The following is a 22,481-nucleotide window of genomic DNA, read 5'->3' as shown; positions in this document are numbered from 1 at the left end:
CGACGTGATGGGTTCAATTTCTGATTCTCTGTATTTTATTTTATTTTATTTATTTATTTATTTTGGTTGAGAATCCGTGGGCTTGCCGTGAGCGAGCTACCTGTAATGGGCTCGCCGTGGGCTTGGTTTTGTTATATATATATATATTTATTTATTTATTTTATTTTTTTTTTCAGATTTTAGTTCAAATTTTTTTTGGTTTTTTTTTTTTTTTTTTTTTTTTGCTTGAAAGTAGAACAGATAATTTTTTTTTTTTAATTTGATGGTGTTCCTAATTTTTGATTGAGGGCTGGGAGAATGGGTGAGAAATGGGTGGGGGGGCCGGCTGTGTAATGTTGGGGGGGCCTATTTATTTTTTCTTCATAGACTAATGGGAAAAAAAAAAAAAAATTGCAAGGGCCACGGCCCCCCCAAGCCACTATGTGGCTCCGCCCCTGAGTAAGTGATTAATACAAAATAGTTGGAGCTAAACTTATAAACTCATACCTTTTGGATTAAATGTTGTTCATATATGTTGTTTTAATTTCTCAATTCGAGTCTCTTCCAATGCATTATTTTCCTCTCAGTGAGGACCTCAATAATGCATGAAACAAAAACATAACATGCAGCACAAAATGGTTTTGACAAAATTCAAAAACAAAACAAAATGAAGTTATGAGGAAGTTTCATTATCATTAATGAAGCTCACACAATGACGAGAAATATCTAATTTCTCGTTGTTTTATTATATATATATTGATCAAGCTAATACAATGATATGGAAATAATGGAATATGATAATAGACCATCTTTGACATTTTTAGTTCATGATGGGAACTAAATAAACCCCATTACATAATGAAAATCCAAAAGTAAAAACGTTTATTCTCAAGAGACCTCTCACATTAAATCTCAATAAGTCTTGCTTTTAGAGGTCCTCAAGTAACGAGGAATGAGTTTCCGGGGATTCACCACCTTCACTATTATCTTGAATAGAGTTTTCAAGGTTTTGGTGAATGCAGAATACAACGGGAATTGTGTAAGCGCAAACACAGACACAGGAAAGAATGCAGCGGTATAAATCAGGGTATTAGTCCAAGCTTTCTTTTCAAAATGAAGGATGAGAAAAATAGTTGCTCCGAAAGAAATCATGGTCGTTATCACGGATATGAAGAGCAACGAGAAATCTACTAACAGCTTCCGCGGGAGAGCTGTGCCGAAATCTTCAAACTCAAAAGGAGATGAGAGGATCGAGAGGAACGTGGCAACAGATGTCAAGGAGCACGCAAGGGCGGTAACATCCATGACTGTGAAGAGCTTGAAGGCCACAGTGTTACGTTCACTTTCAAGATCTCCTGGGGGTTGGTAGGCAGCTGCATAAACGAGAGAGGCGACAAGTACAGAGACGGCAGAGCACGATTGAGCAGTCTCCTTAATCCACTTTTGCGCCCTCTTGAGAAGTTCAGCATGTTGATCATTGAAAATCTCTTTTGCAGTATTACCAGCATTGTCACGGTGCAGGACATAATGAGTGGGAATTCTCTTCTTCACCCGCTGTGTGGAGAAGATGTATAAGAATAGACATTATTAGTACTAAACATAGGAAAAAGCTATAAGAATAGCAAACCTCACGTGAAGATTTTAATTATTAAGTGTTGGTTAAACTTGTTATACAGTCTATTTTACACAGTTTTACATACATTCCAAAAATAAATTAAATTGTAATTTCAAGTCAAGATTTTATTTAGATTTTGAGATGTCTGTAAAACTATGCAAAAGTTTTTATGTATGATAAACATGATTCGTGTTGATTGTATGTACAGATAGCCATAAATCGGAAAGTATTTACTAACCAATTTGGGTGTACGAAAACCGATAAAGCTAAATACGAGGGGTGTCAATAGAGTTAGCAAGGTTGCTAGCTTACCTCGAGCCATTCCAACTCCTCTTGCAATTGGAAACAAGGACCAGCTTTGTCTCCTTGATAATACTTCATGTCTGCAACTTGATGCAATAAGGTGTAGCCATTTATGTTAATCCTTGAAACTAATCTACATTTCCTTATCACCATCATCTGCTCTAAGCGGTCAAAGATTTCTTTCTGTCGGTGAGCAACGGCCACATGCAGTATGTTTTCCTCATCTTTATCGAGGTGCTCAATTGCCTGAGGGTGCGCTTCAATTTTCTTGTCAAATATTTCTACTATGCCTTCGCTAGCTGCAGTAAGTAATGGGGTACGTATCTCATTTGGAGTGCAACGATATTTTCTCTCATTGGGTTTTGTCTGGATTTTGCCTTCTCCTGCTACTTCAATTGTGAGTGTTACTTCTTCTATCCCTTTCTTATCAATGTCACCTAAGGAAATTGTCTTGTCTTCTACTTTGCCTTTATGGGTTTCGGCCCACGTAGAATCCGCCTCTACCAGCAACTCGGTGAGTCTTGAAGCTAATGCATGCGTTATCTTCATTGTCCAAAGTCCCTTGATTACCTTCGATACTATATAAGATATATATTGTTCATGAGAGAGAGAAAGAGTAAGAGCTGCGTAACTAGACTAAAACAATGGAATAGGACCCTAGTTTCTAGGAAAAGCACGTTATGGAGTTCAAGTTTTGTATATTTATGTATTAATTTAAATAGATATGAAAATATGATAATAATTTTATTTAAATAAATGGTGTTTACAATTAATCTATTCCACTAATTTAAAATGAATGAATAAGATTTTAGGAATTCTAACTTTATTGTTTCATTTTTATCTTCTACAAATAGAGTCATGACAACCGAAAATTGTGTGTAAAGTAGAGTCATATATATATATATATATATATATATACACACACACACATATTTGTGTGTGAGAAAGCCTTTATTGATTTCTTCTAAAATTATCATATAAGTTTTTGAAAGCTCACAATTTTCTATAGAGTAAAAAATTGTAACTATATTTTTTGAAATGGATTAGGATCCAAGTCCTTTTGAAAATCACATTATGGACTTCAAGTTTTGTATATTCATTTTTGGAATAAGTGGCCGCAATTTTGCCATGTATTAATTTAAAAAGATATTAAAATATGTTAATAAAAAAATTCAAAATTTTTTTTGGTGTTTAAAATCTAATCCATCCATTTAAAATAAATGAAAAAGATATTAGGAATTCTCCATAAAAAAGAAAAAAAAAAGATTTTAGGAATTTTATAATGGAGTTATCTTAAAAATTCTAAAAAATGCAAATTGTACTGTAAAATGTTTATAAATGATGTGGCAATTAATGCAATTGGTGAAATTAAAAAAAAAGAAAGAATGTTTTAATTACTTTTTTTAAAAAAGATAGGGAACAAATTAATTTGAAAATTTTATATTGTAAAATTTTTCATATTCTTAGTATCACCCATAAATCTAAAGAATCTTAATCCAAAAAAAAAAAAAATTCAACTTCATTGCTTCATTTTATCTTCTACAAACAGAGTCATGATACAAGTGAAAATTTCATGTAAAACATGTGTCCCATTTTTCTATATTATAATTATTTTTACTTTAAAAAAAATGATTATTCAAGTTACAAATTTTGCAGAAACCAAGTTAGTTTAAACAAATTAGAACTCACCCTTTTTGTTGATAATTAAAACAACCTAACATTAAATATTTTTTTATCAAATTAGGTTTGATATTTTCTAAAGACAATAAATTAATTAGACAAGTTCTTTTCTATTCTTTAACTTGATGCTATTTATTTATTAATACTTACTGATTAAACATGTATCATATATAAATATTTCTATCAAAACTTTCTATGCATTGCATATATATATGGAAAAACTTAGATACAATTACCTAGGAGCTATATATTAACTTCCCCAATTGAATTCAAAGACATAATTACATTGACCAATAAAAGAACAATATTATCTTCTCCAAAATTCAATGTGCACAGTTTATTGAGGAATATAATATACTGTACCTGAAGAATTGTACCTAATTATTTATATAAGTAAAATAAGGTCGCACCTTTAGCTATGTCCCTCCACAAGGCACGATATGTGTTGGATGTCTCTGCAATTTTACATAAAATATTTAGTCAAAAGCATATTTCAAATGAATAATGTTAGGGAAATTTTTTTTTTTATATGGTATTTTTCAAAACTTGTTAAAATGGAAACTCAAGTAACTTTACATTCAAGTGACTCCATGATTAACATAATTTTTATTATGCAATATTTCCAATCATGTCAATAATTATTTAAAAAATGGTGAATATTTTGTTTCACTAGATATTGATTTTTTTTTTCTTATTCATATTTTGATAGTTATAATGGAGAGGATGGATTTGAATCTTAATTTTCTTTTTCATTGAAAATAATAAGAGTTGTTGATTAAGCAGCAAGATCTGGGCATTAACATTGATTTTTAAAAGTATACAAATCAGGAATATGAGCAAGTTTTTGAAGGAAAACTATAACTAGGAAATCACTATATACTAAGAAAGGATAAAGCCTAGAGAATGGAAACCCATCTTTTAAGGCATTCTAGTTGTGAATCGATCTAGCTACATTGCACCCGTTAATGTTTCCGTTTTTTTTTTTTTTAATAGAAACATGACAAAACTTTCATTGATGTTGCACCCGTGGCTGTGATATAGAGAATATTTTGGAATTCAACAAGTGATAATGTTTCTTTTTTGAATGTTTTAGACAATGTTTCGTTACTTTAAAAATAGGGTGTATTCTATTTTCATTTTTTTATTTTCTGTGAGACTCATCAGTGAAAAAATTGGTTTGGCTTTGTTTTTGTTTTGATTTTCAATTTCAATACCCAAAAAATGTGAGAATAAAAAAATAATATGAAAAAAATCTTTTTGAATTGGTGGAGTATGGAGTAAGACAGAGGATTTGTATTATATATATATACTAGTCGTTAACCCGTGCGATGTACGGAATAGTTATATAAAATATGCAGTATCAATAACTGTTCTAAATTCATAAAAATGAAAATTAAACTAAAATGTAAGTTAAGATATATACTTCCCCATATATATTTAACTATTAATAAGACCACATATTACAGATGCAAACTTATCATTATTAGAAATTATGCTGCAAAGAAAGCATGCAAGATAGGAATAACAATTAGATCAATATAAATTCAAAATATGAAGATGCACCAACAGGGGGTGGTTGAATGAAAATTTTAAAAAATGTCTTTCTTCACTTGAGACAATCATAAACCTAGTGCATTTGGAATTCAAGAAAGTATTCAACATTGACGAAAATAACTACAAGTAAAAAAAATCAAATCAAATGCAAACCTATTTCAGCTATATAGTAAAATTAAATTTAACGCGATTACCTATGTTGGGTAACTTTTTCTTTCCTTTCTCAACTAAGAATAATATCAACACAAATTATAAATAAGAAGACCATTAAGTGAGGCGGCTATGATCACATGTGTGGGTTTTGAAGGTGTTGAAAGCTTCTGCCAATCGATGTAATCCACAAATCCATCGAAGTACTTGTAAATTCCAATTGCAAAAACAAAAACAGTTTTATAAATAAGCAAGAGAGCCATAGTTACTCCATTAAAGTAGAATTCCAATTAACAATTATTAACAGAAATTAAAAATTATTAAGAAAGTTGCTATGGAGGCGTAGTTGTACCAAAATTCATACAGTATGTTATAATTGTTGACATCACCTCATATGATTAATTCCCTCCCCCACGCTACCAATAACTAAGCCTTCACTCAGCAAACGAAAATCCATAGTAAAAAAGTCATCGGTGAAATCCATAGAGATTTGCAAAATTGAATCTATAACAAAGGGCACAAATCAATGATTAAAAAAAAAGAATTATTGATTTATAATCACAAAAATTTTCATCATGTAACGATATTAATACAATCAGGTCATGGTAAATAAATATCTAAATTTGATTGCAAGATTTAGAACTGTACGCTATCATTGAAGGTTGAAAAATCAGAAATCAAGTATTATTCAACACTTGCACCATTCATAAACATGTATTGTCAGTTGCACAGATTTGTAAAAATCAACAATCAAGTATTATTCAACACTTGCACGACTTATAAATATGTATTTTCGATTGCATAGATTTGTAAATTGCTAATGTTTATTGAACTAAACCCTAGAAATCAATATAAAAAATTTAGCAAATAGAAAAAGCCTAACCTTGATTTGATTTTCCAGATGTGGCAACTGGAGAGGGAGTGCTAAAGAAGGAGAAAAGTATGAATTGCTAAAACCCTAGCTCAAGAAGAAGAAGCGTGGCTAGTCAAGTTTTTGTTTTGAAAAAGGAATGTGTGTTATTTATTTTTAAAAAGTCAAATAATTTTATTTAAATTTTTATTTAAATATTGTACTGACGTGGAAAATTGTGAGAGTTTCAGAGGCTTCGGTTTTATATATATATATATAGATTAGTATGTACTATACATATGCTCATACTATGATTATAAAAAATTATATGTAAATTAAAAAAATACTATAATATAGGAGTAATTAAAATTGAATAATAAAATAAAATAAAAAACAAAAAACAAAAAATACTTAAAGTTATATTAAAACCAAGATTTTTATTTAAAAATATTATAATATTGATTAAAATAATAATGAAACTCTTTTTTTTTTTTTGTGTGTGGAAATTTTTGTATTTAGTTGTAGTTAAAGTACTATTCTAAATTTCTTGAAATTTTTTAATTGAGTTTTCCTAGAGAAAATTATGTTTGTAATTTTATGCATTTCTTTATAAAGACTTATTTGGAGCAAGACGAGTATAGATTTGTGTTAAAGAAATTACAAGTAGTTGGTACAAGTTACAACTATGACTTAACTTTTATTACATAATACATTATGAGTATGACTCATGGTTTTGAAAACCGAACCGAACTAGCCGTTTCATCTAGGAACCGGATACCAATTCGGTCCAATAAAACCAGTAAAAATCGGTAAAAACCGGGAACTAGAGGTAAATCTGATTTTGCCTCCTATCTGGTTTTTAAAACCATGGTATGACTATACTAACATGACATGTATGGCTACACTAGTGATACCCTAATTGAGTTACGCCTGTGATTAGTGAATATTTGGAGCGAAAATTCTTTCTGTACATACTTCGTGAAATTTTTTTATGATCACAACCATTATCTGCATCATCATCGCTGTCTTTATCCTCTGTCTGGTTCGGAAGCCCTGCAATAATAACATGCTTACATTAATTATTATTATTTTATTATGTTTGTTCTAATGTTCTAAAGCATACCAAGAATATATGCTTAAATAATGGAGTCGCACATAAAAATATTTCTGCAGTACATCAAAGAACAAGTAATGAAAATATTGGACGACGACATACAATAACAGAGGATTTTCTTCAGAATGCCAATGTGGGATGAACTCCCGAAAGCAGATGGCATTTTTGCTAGCAGGTGAAGACACGTCAGGTTATTTGTTCCCAAACGTTTTGGTCATTTCTTCCAAAGTGATAACTTAAATCCCCAACTTTAGTAGCCAAATATTTGGCCATTTCTGTCTGACCGAGGGCAACGGCCCTATATATCGGGGTTTCACCCAGATTGTTTTTGTCCTTGAGAAGCTCTTCTAGTTTACCATCGTCTAGTCTAAACACCCGCTGGAGTTTCTTAACCAAGAATTCTGCTGTTTCAACTCTTTCAGTTACTGCCACCTCGTGAAATGTATTATTACCGTGTATGTTCTTAATCTGTAATGCCTCGAATAAACTAGAGGGTGGTTCTACGAGATCAACCAAACAATGAAGCAGTTCCTTTCCTTCGCTGTATGCTGCAATATGAAACGCAGTGTCGTTGTCGATTGACAAACGAGAAAAGAGGTCCTTGGGATTATTTTTGAAGTAGTCTTTCATTGAGTCCCAATCTCCCTGCAAGACTGCCAGATAGGGCTTCCTTAGCCTTTGGAAAGGGTCGCTCTCTCTCTCTTCCTCTAATTTTCCACTCTCCAAATCTCTCGCCATCTCTCTTAATTTAGAGCGTGGATTAGTTGTGTCACATATCATCTTTATGACTGCGCTTTGGTTTTATAGATGGCTATCATATCATCACGTGCTTCTAAGAGAGTGGAAGGGTATCTACTTTTTCGTTATTATTGTTCGGTTAAACAGTAAAGTTCGCAAACATATGGTATAAATACTAAATTTGATGCTCTTTTGCACTTGCGTTTCTTTTACGATTTTTGTAATAGAAGACTGTTATGAATCTTTGTACGAAAGGTACATAACTTTTCTTCAGTTACAGCACTAGTGTGGATGAAGTCATGTCTCATTGTTTTGTATTAAGTATTAATTAATAATTATGTACTCTTCCGCTTGAAGGCTAATTGCATAATGAAGAATGGAGCCTATTTTGCTTAACTAATCCAGAAAAATAAATTTCTTGGATTGGAGCACCGTGAGGAAGGCCCTTCATGGGGATCAGTCATCTTTGCCGTTTCAAAAATCTGTAAATAAGGCAAAACAGCACAACAAGTCTGTTAGGGTTTTAAGACCCCCTTGGTTGATTTTATAGTGGAAATAATCAATTTCAAATAAATTAACCAATTATGAATTCAGATTGATTTCCAGGTTAATTGTCATTGATTTAATATATCACCAGTAAAACAATAATGTAGTAAATTGAGCAAAAATAATAGAAGAAAACAATATGGCGACCTAGGAAAACTTGTGAAACTTTGGTTTCATAGTAAAAAAAACCTGAAGATGATTTAATATAAACAATCTTCGAGGAAACATATTCATTAATAGAATCAAAGTTTATAGAATAGATTTAACCTCATATAGTACTTACTGCGTGATCACACGTAATTTCGAATCCACAGACTCTTCTATATTGGATTATTAAATATCAGCTCCTCTATTTGTGACTCTAAGATCTCCACTCAAAAGTTTGATTAGCAACTATGGTTAACTGGCTACACACAAACTTCCCTGTTTATGACATTGGCTATACGTGTTTTAGAACTCTCATAGGTTAAATAGGTGGAGACTCAAATCTATTCTCCAAAAGGTTTAGGGTTTCCACCTGTCTAACCTCTTAATAAGTTGTGCTTAATAAGCCTTTATATAGACTCTTTATTAGGGTTACAAAACCCACGTATACAGCTAACTTAATAAATCATGTTAGATCTGAAGAAGAAAAAAAAAACTATGATTCTCGATTAGTCTAACTAGGAATTGAACAGTAATTGAACTTTTATCGATTGGTCGAGGAAGGTGTTGAGCTAGTAGTCAAATTGACAGATTCTTGGTTTTCATCAAATAATCTTGAGCTTTCGTCTTGGACTTATTAATTTACATTAAAACTTCAACAAGACTCAATCTTTTTGTCATCGGTTGCCAACACCTAGTTTGTTGAGCCTAACAAAGTTAAATACTTTCAAATGACACAAATTAGAATGAATAGGATCCATATAGCTCAACATAAAATAAATATATTTTTATTATTATTATAATTATGATAGTGTAAATTTTTAAACGAAATATATATTGTGGCTAATTAACGCAAATTCTAATCTTGAGTCTAACCAACGAGGGACGGGATCTACATGAAAGAAAAAAAAAATTAATAAAAAAAAAAAATCTTAAATGATAAAAACTTTAAAATGTTAATTATAATATTTTATGTTATAAGTACTATTTAATAATGACTCCTTTTTTTCCCCTCATTTCTATCACTGAAAAAAATAAGCCATACCCTATAAATTAGGGCAAAGAATATGCTTTTATAAACTAAAAAGCAACTCGATTCTTAGCTAACTGTTGTCAAGTGAATTATAGCTAAATTGGCATCGATGGGGAATCGGGGATGTCTAAGGTTCATCTCTCCACCCTCAACTTTCAGTTATCAAAAAAACTAATAATAAATAAATCTTAGCTAGGCTATTTGTATTAGACTATTCCACTCTTTGCATTTCAATCTATTTTGCTGAGTTAAACAGTAAAGTTTCTAAACAGTATTAGGGAATAGTATAAAGACTAAAATTCGATGCTCTTTTCCATCTAAATTCAATTCAAACTTTTATTCTACAGTTTGCAATTAATGGAATACTTGTTAAATCTTATTGTGGGGATGGATTGGTGAATTTGAGAACCGCACGAGAGATGAGGTGATTGATGTTATGGTGATGCTTGTAGGAGGAGAGAGAGAATTTTTCGAAGGTGTACAAGTTAAACCTAACAAAATTCTTAAGTAAAAGAATTCATGACCCAAATCAAATATTAAGCTTGGGTTGGATCATGTCGGTTTTGGTGGGTTGGTGGATTGGCTGCACACCCTTAATCTCATTCTTCTTCTTCTTCTCCTTCTCTTTTTTTTTTCTTCAAATTGTTAGAGGCAGATTTGGTGCAGTGTTTCGGAATTGCCTTTTTGGCGTGCTACTACGTTTCGGTCTTTGAAATTTCACTATATCTGCCTCTACTTATTCGCTGGCCATAGGGAAATCACAATGTCTTTTACTTTAAGACTGGATGCCCACGTAGAATCTGCCTTTACTAGCAACTTAGTGGGTTCTAAAGCAGATATTTGATTTGTCTTCATCTTCCAGAGTTCATCGATTGTCGGACATTCTATACAATGTACATGATATACATGCATGAGTTAGGGGTATAGGAATGAATTGATTTTTTTCGAACCTAAAAAATAAAGAAAGAAAAAAAAAAAAAAAAAAAAAAAGGAAATAACTAGTGCACACTCACTATTATATACAAAGTACAAATTTAAATCTTCTATACCACTTTTTGTATACAATTCTATGTTCTACCAATTACTACTTACTATATGTATGATTGCTTTTTATTTTAAATTTTAGTTATTTTATAAGAAAAGTAAAAACAAAATATAGCAAGTATTGATTGGTGGAATATAAAGTGATATACAAAAAGTAGTATAGATGACATGTATTCACAGAGCATACACATTCACTTTTTTTTTTTAAATCACAATTTTCACTTAAAAGTCATGATTTTAAGTTCATCAAGTCACCACTTTAATACAAAAAAAGTGAATGTATATACTTTGTGTGCAAACATGTGTGTGAAATACACACCACTCAAAAGAAAAGATACTAGCATTTTTATGGTTAAAAGTTTTGAATACATTCTACTTTGTTATCCATAAACAAAACAAGTTAACAGTAGGAACAAAATTGACTATAAATTAAAAATAATAAGGACCAAATTGATCACTACCAAAATATGGAAACCAAAATGATAATTTGGGTTTCTTTTTTTCTTGGTTTCGCTACCATAAATGAAGTTTCTTTATCACTAATCAAAGCACACACTGTGAAGAGAAATATCTAACTTCTCGTTTTCTTATTACATATAGATTAATGTCAATACAGTGGTAAATTAAGAATTATGATAACAGGTCTTTGACATTTGGTGCATGATGGGAACAAAATGAACACCGCCATATGGTCAAAATCCAAAAGCCTATTCTCATGAGAGTTTCTTGAGCTTATTGGTCCTCAAGTAAGGAGGAAGGAATTTTTGGGGAGGATGTACCTTCTTCTCTATTTTCTTGATAAGGGTGTGCAATAATTTGTTGAATGCAGCATACAACGGGAACTGCATAAGCGCAAACATAGAGACAGGAAGGAATGCAGCAGTATAAATCAGAGTTTTAGTCCAAGCTTTCTTTTGAAAATGAAGGAGGAGAAAAATAGTTGCTGCAAAAGAAAGCATGGTCGTTGTCACGGAGAAGAAGAGCAATGTGAAGCCTATTATTAGCTTCCGAGGGAGAGATGTATAAGAAAGTACAGAAACTTTGAAGGAGAAATGGAGAAACAATATGCGAGAGAGAGAATGAAAAATTCTGATTTCAATTCAATAATGAATCTATACAAGCTCTGCGTCTAAATACCAAAAACAGAGACCTGGAAAAATCCCAAAACAGTTACATCCCAAATCAGTTACAGCACGTGTGTCATTCTGTTATTCCACCTGTGAGACTCTTCCAACTTAAATACATGGAAAGCTACAAGTAGTTTTACATACAGAAAATACAAAACTACAACAACTAAACTACACTAATGTCGTTTAGACAGAAATATTATTTCTTCGCTGCTTTCTTCTTTTGCTTCATTTCTTTTCTATCTTTCTGATGTGAGCTGCAATCTTGATAAGATGTGCGGAAATTTTCATACTCAAATGGAGATGAGAGGATGGAGAGGAATATGACAACCGAAGTCAAGGAGCACGCAAGGGAAACAACATCCATGATGGTGAAGAGGACGAAGAATGGAGAGTCGATGAAATTAGGACGGCCTGAAGCATCGTTACCTCCAGGGACGGTGTAGGCAGCAGCGAAAACTACAGTGGCAACAAGGACAGAAACTGCAGAGCACGATTGAGAGGTCTCCTTTATCCACTTTTGCGCCAGCTCGAGAAGGCCAGCATGTGTATCTTGAAATAACTCGTCAGCAGTCTTACCTTTATTGTTGCAGTGCATGATATAATGGGAGGGAATTATATTCCGCACATGCTGCGTGGAGACAATTAGTCAACAAAAATGAGCTTCATTCTACACTACCAAACTAGCATCATATATATACAACTCTAATAAAATTTTAATAATGAAAATCAAAACGACTAGAATTTATTTGGTACTAAGACAATATCAACAAAAAACAAAATAATTGTATCCAAATTATTCACTTTTCTCTTTTTGAAAAAAAATCAAGTTACTGACATTTCCATTATTTACAAGCCAAATAAAAGTTATGTTTACTGTCAAATTTCATATTCCATAATTTTCAAATAGTTATCTAAGTAAAAAAATAAATTAAAAAAAATACACAAACAAGTCATTTTTGTCTAACCAAAGAGCATCATGGCACCCAAATCTCAAGTTTAACATGTCTGATGTTCACAAAAAGTCAAAATTCATAATTAAGACAAATGCACACAAGGTTTCACTGTATAATCAGTAATCACATGAATAGATTAAGTTACCAATTTGTTTCTATAGTTTTCCTTGGACCAATTTTTTTTATTTTTGATACCAATTTTTCATATATATAAAATTTGGAGACTCTTTTTAATTGTTAGCCCCACCATCACCCGAAAATTTCAAATTACTAGTAGTTTGTCCACAAGTTGACATCATTTTTTGAAGTGGTTATTTAACATCTTAAAAATGGATGAACCACTTGAGTTTAGCCTATTTAGATATTTTTTTACTTAAAAAAAAAAAAAAAATTATAGAAAGGTGCCATAAGTATGGGCTAACAACTCATTTTCACTTTTTAGATGTATTTGGGTCAATTTAATTTTTCTGGGGAAATTAGGTGATACTTTTGAAAATCTTAACCCTAAAATTGTAAATATATTTAATAAAAGAAAAGGTAATTAGGTAGGCCCCGAGTCATTGAATTAAGAGTTAAATCTGTAGGAACTCAATGCTAAAGATGTGTTCCTCGACTTAACATTGAGAGTGTGTCTATATATATATTTGGCTTAAAAAGATAATATGATTTTATATTTTAGGACATGTTCTATGAAGAAAAGAAAAAATTTTGATTTAGCATTGTGATTATTACATTTCTATTATTTTATATTTTATATAATAAAACATATATTACTAACAGCCTCGTAGAAAAATTGATTTTCACCTCTTGGTGTTTTCAAACAATTCATCAAAGGTTCAAATCATGTCTTTTCCAATTATCAAAAATTAATACTAGATAGAGCTAACTTACCTTAAGCCAACTCAATTCCTCTTGCAATTGGAAAGCAGGACCTGCAGCTTTATTTTTTGACTCTCTTCCATAATATGTCTTCCCTTCTGCAACATGATGCAATAGGGTGTTGCCATTCTTATCAATCCGTGATGCCAATCTACATTTCATTATCATTTCCATCTTCTTTACCCGACGAAATATATCCCTCTGACGGTGGCCAATGGCCACATGCAATATGTTTTTCTCATCCTTACAGATGTACTCAATTACCTGTGGATACTTTTCAATCATCGTGTCAAATATTTCTACTATGCCATTGCTGGCTGCTTCAAGCAATGGGTGGTAAGATTTTTGATGATTTCTTTCACTGGGTTGTCCCTTGGATTTGCCTTCTTCTCCCACTTCCTTTGTGCCAGATGTTTGACCTTGTTCGCTTCTATCTTTGTAAACAGAGGTGTCTGCTTTCACTAAGGAAATCGTCTTGTCATCATTTACTTCACAAGGAATATCCTTCCACGTATAATCTGCCTCTACTAGCGACTCGGTGAGTTCTGAAGCTGATGAATGCATTCTCTTCATCTTCCAGAGTTTATCGATAGCCGGCCATCCTATACAATATACATGATGTTTCATATATGCGTGAGAGAGAGGCCACTATGTATCTTGACTAAAATAACATCAACTTAATTTTTTTAAATTTTTAGATAGTATCTCTTGTAGACCAAATTATCCATATAATAATTCAACATGTAGATATCACCACGTGAAAGATTGATGACATTAATTTTGTTTTGATGTAGGAGTATAAAATTGAATTATATACCATAAACTTGTTGAGTTGTTACGTGATTGATTTGATATGCTTTCATACATATTTTCTTTTTCTTTTCCTTCAGAAAAGAGTGATGACTATTCTCGACCAAAACAAAAAAAAACGTGATGACAAACAATAATGAAATTTTGATAACTATTCATTTTCCTTCAATCTCCTCAGCTTTTTCTAAATAGATGCTACTGTACCCATGGAAACGTTCAATGGCAGGAGCTACGACCCTCATTTGAGAGTAGAGATTAACAGCACTAACAATGGGAATGTAAAAAAGTACTTATTTTACATTCTCAAATACTACTTTATCTATTTTACTAAATCATTTAACAATACACTCAATATCATAGCTTTTATTTTTAAATATAACCCAATAAAATAATATAAACTACCCTATCAACTAAATCTATCTCTTTCTGCTTTTTTGTACTTTCTTGTACTTTTATATTTATTTTTATGTTTAGCAACTATGAATAGTAGGTTGTATACTTGAATATATACAACCTTAGTATTTATAGTTGCTAAAAATTTTTAGCAACCCACCCCCCGATGAAGCCTAATTTGAGCGAGTGGGTTACTAAAATAGCAACTTGGGGTTTTACACCCCCAATTAATGCTAATGCTCACGAAGAGTACCAATCAGCACTATGGTTCCCTAGAACTGCAAGGGAATGAGCATATCGAAGGGATTGAATTGCAGAGGAGAAACTGAGAGATTAATTGGTAATTGATAAAGGAGCAGCAGCGATTATCTTGGAAACGGAGGGATAAGAAGCTTTGAGAAATGAGCAGGTCTTGGCCGGGGTGGCTAATTGGCATTACTGGGTAGGAGAGGCAAAGGGATAAAAAATTGGGGTGGGGGGGGGGGGGGGGGGTGAATACATATAATTAAATGTTTCAAAAAATTAAAAACTAATAACTAAAGCAGAAAATATGATTTCTCAAAAAAGAAAAAGCAGAAAATATTAACCTTATGAACCGTGATTTAGTCAAAGAACACAAAACCAGATGTAAATGAATTCATTAGTGCATTAGATAAATTAAACCAACTAAGCAATAAATGGACAAAAAAATAGGTGGAAGAACTAAATCAGCAAAAAAAAAAAAACTAAATTCTTTCTTTTCTTAAATTATAAGGTCTGAATTAACACAGGAAAAAAAAATTTGAGGACAAAAATGAAACTGATTATATTTAAGAAACGAATAATATATGGTTTATCCCAAATTAAAATTTAATTGTCAACAATTATCTCAATTTATATCTATTCACATCAACTGATATAATATTAACTCCGATAACTTGTAAATTTTAATCCTCTTTCTCTCTTTATAGTTTTAAATTGAAAATCACATAAATGACTACAGAATATCAAAACTTTGTATAATGAACACCCCATCCATATTTAGAATTTAGTACATTCCTTCAATAAATGATCGGGAGTCATGTAATACTGGGCCCATTATTTTATAGAAAGAATAATTTTATTTTCTCCTACATAATTAAAGGATAACTCCTAATCAATACTCTAAAGGAGGGAAGACAATTCGTGTTGGCCAATTGTGTTCATATCGTATCGGAATGTTGTGTCAAAGTAGGGATATTTTACTACATGAATCTACCTAATTCGACTCATTTAATAATTGTATCAAAACTCTTCACTACTCACATGACCCTTTTATAGTATGTGTGTTGACACGACATGACCTCCGTGTTTAATAAACACTATATGTTGGAAACTGATACGACGTCCCAACCTATTTAACAAATATATTATATTAGTGAATGACTCGTTTCAACCCATTTAAAGAATATGGGGCTAATCACGCTTTGTCACTCTAAACTATACCCCAAATTACACTTTGCACCATAAACTTCCGAAAAGCACGATTAGCACTCTAAACTCTAAATCATGTTACACTTTACACCCCGCCGTTAATTCTACCATTACCTTGAATGTAAAACCAAAGTTAGGGTGCAAACTGAGTATAGTTTAGGGTAATAAAATGTAATTTTGTATTTGTTTTTAAGGGATTAAGAACCGGAGCAATTTGATATTTTTACATGATGCCATCCAAGATAACAGCATAATTGATGGCGGGATGCAAAGTATAATATGTTATAATTTAGGGTATAAAATGTGCATTTTGAAAGTTTATAATACTAAGTGTAATTTAGGGTACAATTTTGTGTGATAAAGTGTAATTTACCCAAGAATATGACACAAAACAGTTAATATGTTTTAATATTTTGTAAGCATATAAATTATAATAATTATAAATAAATATATTTTACACAAATTCTTTTTCATAATAACATCAAGTACTTGTATAATATGACCTAAAATTTTTTATTTCAACTCAATGAAATTCCACTCAAAATTAGTTATAAAGAATTTAAGAAAGATAAAATTTAATAGGAGATTTCTTTGTTTTGAGTAAAAACATTAGAGACTTTAGAGTTTTAACAAATTATTCATTAATATTCTTAACCATTTGCTTCAATATTTACAATTCAAATTTATGTTGGATAAAAATAATATTTGTTGGGTTAAATGACTTCGTGTCAAAACGGTTTAACCCATATTGACATGAATAATGAATTAGATCATTTTGTGTTTATTGCTAATAAAGTTGATTTTTAGATTTAGACCCCTAAATAAACAGTGTTTAACCAGTTTTAAGGTCAAGTTTTAATTAGATCAATTATGAAGCCTTAGGTTAAACAAACAAATATACATATCATGCAATTGTTGAAAATTAAATAAGCCACAATACAATGACCTAGGAAACCTTACGAATCAACTTATTTCAAAGGAAAAAACCTAGGGAGACTTGGACTAATCAATCCCAAGGTAACAGTTTCACTATAAGCTAGAGATTTACAATCAAGAATAACAATTTATAGTAAATCTAACTTTAATTACCGAATTGTGCTCTATATCCCACAAACTTCCTTTATAGTGAATTGCTTCAACGTGAACCCCCAATTGGCGCACTTCAAAATCCTATTGAAGCTTTAGATCTCTAGTACACTTGATAGCTAAAAGTTAACAACTTGATTCCACCGGTTCAATAAGTGTGTGTGTGATCTTTTGTAATGGCTTGAAAGAGCGGAAGGTACAAAACCTCCTAGTTCTCAAAAGAGTGGCTCCCAAGTCTTAGAAAATGTACATTAGGCTTTCACTTAAATACTATGTATAGTTGGACTGAAACCCAAATCACTAAATGGGCTTAATGAGCTGAAATATAAATTCTAGAAATTGATTTTCAATAGATCGAAACTATTAAATTCTGATTCCTTGAATCTGTAGCTTCATGTTCTTGTACACTGTCTTGGCAGTATCTTGAGTATTGTATAATCATTCCTATAGACACTATGATCTATATTTAGACAGGTTTATGTTCACGTGTTTGCTGGTAAATCTATACACATATATAGTACCTAACATAGATCAACAAAAAATTGACTTATATATTAATGGTGTTAAAGTGGTTTGCTTGCTCTCTGCCCCAAACCCAATTCTACAAAATATTAACCCACAAAAAATACGAATTGTATTTGTGGATTGTGTTAAATATTATTATTCCTCTCAAGTTCTACTTTTATACTTAAAAAAAAAAAAGTTTTATCCCGTTGTAGCGAAAATTTTCCAAATAGAGGAAGGGGCCTAAATCCAATCAGTGGACTTCATAGCAAAATACTAGGGGTCCGTTTGGATACAGCTAAAAACTGAAAACTGAAAATATTGTAGCAAAATAATTTTTAAATGTGTGAATAGTACCATAAGACCCATTTTTAATGAAAAAGTTACTGAAAAAAGTGAGGTTTGTGGGTCCCGTGAATAGTGCATGGGACCCACGGGTGTGCACTGTTCACACAGAAAAGTCAACAATCATATCTCCAAAAAAAAATGCAAACGCGGGATGTGGGAAGCGCAAAACGCGTTTCCCAAACGCACACTAGATTTCTCTTCCTTTCATGTTTTAATGAGAATAGTCTCTATTAGTAATAGGTATAGCCGTGTAAGTACGGAATACAAATCATCTGTACCATTTTTTGTAAACCACTCTATATTTCATTAATCACACTTTGCTATATGTATAATTTTTTTTTTTTTCATTTTCAACTCCAATTATTATATAAGGAAAGTAAAATCAATACATAACAAATACGTTATTGGTAGAATATAGAGTGGTACACAAAAAATGGTATAGAGAATTTGTATTTGTAAGTATGTGTGAATAAATATTTTCTATCTTATTTTTTGTATTTCATTCGATGCAGGATTGACACAAAAGATTTTTATTCTAAAGCTTAAAAAATTAAAAAGGACTTATGAAGTAAATTAAAGTGTATGCAGAACATGTGCCCGGTGAACTGTATATATACCCACAAAGTAAAATAATTAAGGTCGCACCTTTAGCTATGGCCCTCCACGTAGCTCTGTCTCTTTTAATTAAAATTGCTGCACTTTGAATAAAGTACTTGGTTAGAAGCATAATAGCATACAAATGAAGGAATACAAAGAAAGTGTTTATTTGATCACTTGACGGTATTTGAGCTTCATTACCATCATCAGAAACGTCATCATCCTCGAACTGACTAGGAAGGCCTGTATTAAGAACATATATATGATTAAATTAATTATGTTATTATGTTAGTTCTAAACCATAATATTAAGAGTGCGTTTGGGAAGCGCGTTTTGCTTCCCAGACGCACGTTTACGTTTCAGAAATTTTTTTTTTTTTTTTTTTTATTTTTGGTCAAGCCGTAACTTTTTGACTTTTTTGTTGTGAACAGTGCTTTTATGCACTGTTCATGGGTCTTACAAAATACATTTTTCAGCAACTTTTTCATTAAAAGTGGGTTCCACGATACTATTTATATATTTAAAAATTATTTTACTACAGTGTTTTTCAGTTTTCAGTTTCAGTTTTCAGTTTTCAGCTGTATCCAAACGGACCCTAAGAATGCTTCGGGCGCTCAAAGTAAATGGAACAACACATAGAACCATAGAGACATACAATTATAGAGGAATTTCTTCAGTTTGCCCATGTGGGAAAATTCCGAATAACTTCTGAAAACATGTGGCATTTTCGCTAGCAGGTGAAGACATGTCAGGCCATTTTGTTCCTCCCTTTTTGCAAGTTCCTTGTCCTTTCTCAGTAGCCATATAGCGGTGTCTGCATTTGAAAGATAGAGCATGTTAAAGCATGCTATTTATATATGTAGAAAAATTATGTTATTTAAACGTTCAATAATTTGAAAGTAAGACAGTAAGAGAGATCAGAGAGACCAAAGTGTTGGCCTATGACAGCAATATGGAGAATGGACATTTTGTCTTTTCTTCTTCGAAAGTGAGAACTTAAATCCCCAACTTTAGTAGCCAAATATTTGGCCATTTTTGTCTGACCGTGGGCAACGGCCCTATATATTGGGGTTTCACCCAGATTGTTTTCAGCCTTGAGAAGATCTTCTAGTGTGCCTTCGTCTGGTCCACAAACCTCTTGGAGTCTCGTAACCAAGAAATCTGCTGTTTCAACTCCGTCAGTCGCGGCCACCTCGTGAAAAGTATTATAACCATGTTGGTTCTTCTTGTTTAAGGCTTCGAACAAACTAGAGGAGGCTGGTAGTAACTTAACCAAATGTTGAAGCAGTTCCTTTCCTTCACTGTATGCTGCAATATGAAACGGAGTGTCCTCTTCTACTGTCATATGAGAACAGAGTTGCGCGCGATTTTTTTCGAAGAAGCTTTTCATGACGTCCCACTGTCCGCCCAAGGCTGCCAGATAAGGCTTCCTTAGCATTGAAATGGTTTCCCAATTTATCTCTTTTCCTTCCTCCAAATCTCTCTCCATTTCTCGTGGATTAGTTGTGTCTCATACTATCATTGTGACTGCCCTTTTGTTTTATAGATCATGGCTATCATATCATGTGCTTCTAAGAAAGTGGAAGGGGAATCTACTTTTTGGCTATTATTGCTCGGTTTGACGGTAAAGTTCGTAAACACTATTAGTATGGTATAAATACTAAATTCCATGCCCTTTTATATATGCATTTCTTTTCCGATTTTTGTAACAGAAGACTGTTATGAAGGGGGAGGCACATTATCCTTTGGGGGGACCATCCCCCACCCCCCAATTTTTTTTAAAACCTCTATATATTAGTAGGAAGAAATAGGTCTCACACCTTCTCATTTAAGAGCTGGTCCCCCTATGGGAAAAGCTTGGCCACTCCTCCAATACGTTAGCCATAAAAATTCCCCATCACAAATTCTTACTTTTCATCTTTTGACTTTTCCTTGCCTCCTCTAAAACATGTCAGCCATATCCCACTTTTTTTTTTTCACCTTGAGTGAGACCATATCCTGTAACTATTCGTCCCCCTATGAGAAAAGCTTGGCCACTCCTCCAATACTCCTATGCATAGTATTCGATCTTTAGTACAATAGATTATAGTAATTTTTAGCAAAGGAAAAAAAAGAAAAAAAGAAAAAAAGAAAGGTGTCGTATAAAAATTAATTTGATTATAAACCTTTATCTTTCTTTTCTTTTTTCTTCAATAGGAGCCTCCTTGGTATATAAGCTTAGTACTAATTTCTTTCCTCTCATACCTTAGTAAAAAGAACTAAGGGTCTGTTTGGATATTACTTATTTTGCTAAAAACTAAAAACTGAAAACTGAAAACACTGTAATAAAATAATTTTTAAATGCGTAAATAGTTCCGTGAGACCCATTTTTAATGTTATTTTTTTTTTAATAAAATACTTGTGAGTCCCATAAACAATGTATGAGACCCTCTAAACAGTACATATTGTCTCCTGAAAGCTAAAACGCGTGCATTAAAAAAAAAGAAAAATGCAAACGTAGCCGGTGAATTACTAATCCAAACGCATATTTTTTCTAATTTCAGTCAAAATGTTCCTAGGTGCTAGGGGTGAATGTTTCGTGTTTGGCTATTTGAAAATGGCATGAATTTTAGAAAAACCAACTGATCAGGTTGAAAATTGAAATTCAAAACAACTTTGATTCAGAAAACTACACATGCGGGGGCCATTCACGAGAAAGGAACACCATTCAAAGATTCCCAAGTGTGGGGCAAATGCGAAAATTGTTTTATCACAAGGCAACATTTGCCTAGCTAGCTTGTACCATTAATTATAGATTGAGAAAAGCCAAACTGGGTCGAATACAAAATCACTAAAGCAACAAAATATTAAAAAAAAAAAAAAAATCTCTCTAACAAATGATGAACGGTTTTCGAAGGGGAAAAGGTTAAGCATAACAAAATTCTTAAGTAAAAGAATACATGATCCAAAACAAATATGTATTATTATTACTTTTTGTTTTTTAAGCTTCTTTGTATTAAAAGCATTGCACTGGTTCTCAACTTGTTATTCAAACTATCCCAACTTTTTCCTTTGTGGGGGAGAATAAAAGAGGTACAGACATTTATTCAATACAGTTTTGAGATACATTATGTCTGGGACACAAACATTTATTACATAGTTTTCTTGGTAGTATTCAACACATTTAAAAATAAAATAAAATTATAGTAGCTCATGTTGTGTCACTTTCATCAATAGGAAAATCCTATGAGCAACAAGTGATTCCAAAAGCCTAACATCATAGCTCTCTCAAACGGACATGGTGTATTGAGGGTTTGGGGAATTAGAGGTTAAAGTGACCCCTTTGGTTTCCCTAGATAAACAGTGACTCTGAGAAATTACTTGCCATGCCTTCTTGAGCAAGTACTTGTAGGTTTTTGATAGTGATCGATAGAGAGGGTAATATGAAAGTGCAAAGAGCCCAACTGGAATGAAAGAGAGCATATAGGACCACTTTTCTCCACCCTTCCCCATTGTGTATCATAAGGAGACTGTTGCTGCAAATGCTATCATCATCATGAGGACAGAGATGAACAACAAAGTTAAGCCGTATGTCAACTT

At 32.2% G+C, this 22,481-nt stretch overlaps 1 protein-coding gene across 3 annotated transcripts; it reads right to left on the bottom strand.

The window, feature by feature from the left end:
- Nucleotides 1-727: 727 nt before the first annotated feature.
- On the bottom strand, nucleotides 728-20,507 carry LOC126727015 (uncharacterized). 3 transcript variants are annotated; one of them, XM_050432464.1, is made up of 6 exons: nucleotides 19,830-20,491; nucleotides 19,558-19,716; nucleotides 19,104-19,145; nucleotides 18,951-18,998; nucleotides 1,907-2,475; nucleotides 728-1,533 (listed from the first exon to the last, which is right to left on the bottom strand). In XM_050432464.1, exons 1-6 carry the CDS (start codon nucleotides 20,389-20,391, stop codon nucleotides 892-894), a joined length of 2,022 nt encoding a protein of 673 aa, XP_050288421.1. In that variant the 5' UTR covers nucleotides 20,392-20,491; the 3' UTR covers nucleotides 728-891. The 3 variants fall into 3 exon arrangements, with proteins under 3 accessions (XP_050288421.1, XP_050288423.1, XP_050288422.1); XM_050432465.1 differs by lacking the exons at nucleotides 728-1,533; nucleotides 1,907-2,475 and adding exons at nucleotides 11,868-12,508; nucleotides 13,725-14,314 and having other exon boundaries at nucleotides 19,830-20,507; XM_050432466.1 differs by lacking the exons at nucleotides 18,951-18,998; nucleotides 19,104-19,145; nucleotides 19,558-19,716; nucleotides 19,830-20,491 and adding exons at nucleotides 3,988-4,032; nucleotides 7,107-7,184; nucleotides 7,348-7,452.
- Between the last annotated feature and the right edge of the window lie 1,974 nt (nucleotides 20,508-22,481).

This window comes from Quercus robur, chromosome 5 (genome assembly GCF_932294415.1).
Source record: "Quercus robur chromosome 5, dhQueRobu3.1, whole genome shotgun sequence".
In the NCBI taxonomy this organism is placed as follows: Eukaryota; Viridiplantae; Streptophyta; class Magnoliopsida; order Fagales; family Fagaceae; genus Quercus; species Quercus robur.
The sequence above is the reverse complement of the archived record's forward strand: the minus strand, read 5'-3'. Positions and strand labels throughout refer to the sequence as shown.

Coding starts and splice junctions, on each gene's coding strand:
- LOC126727015 (XM_050432464.1), bottom strand. CDS start 20,391: ATGGAGAGAGATTTGGAGGAAGGAAAAGAGATAAATTGGGAAACCATT. Junction 19,717..19,829: donor TGTCATAGGCCAACACTTTG/GTCTCTCTGATC, acceptor TTTCAAATGCAG/ACACCGCTATATGGCTACTG. Junction 18,999..19,103: donor TGATGACGTTTCTGATGATG/GTAATGAAGCTC, acceptor TTCAAAGTGCAG/CAATTTTAATTAAAAGAGAC.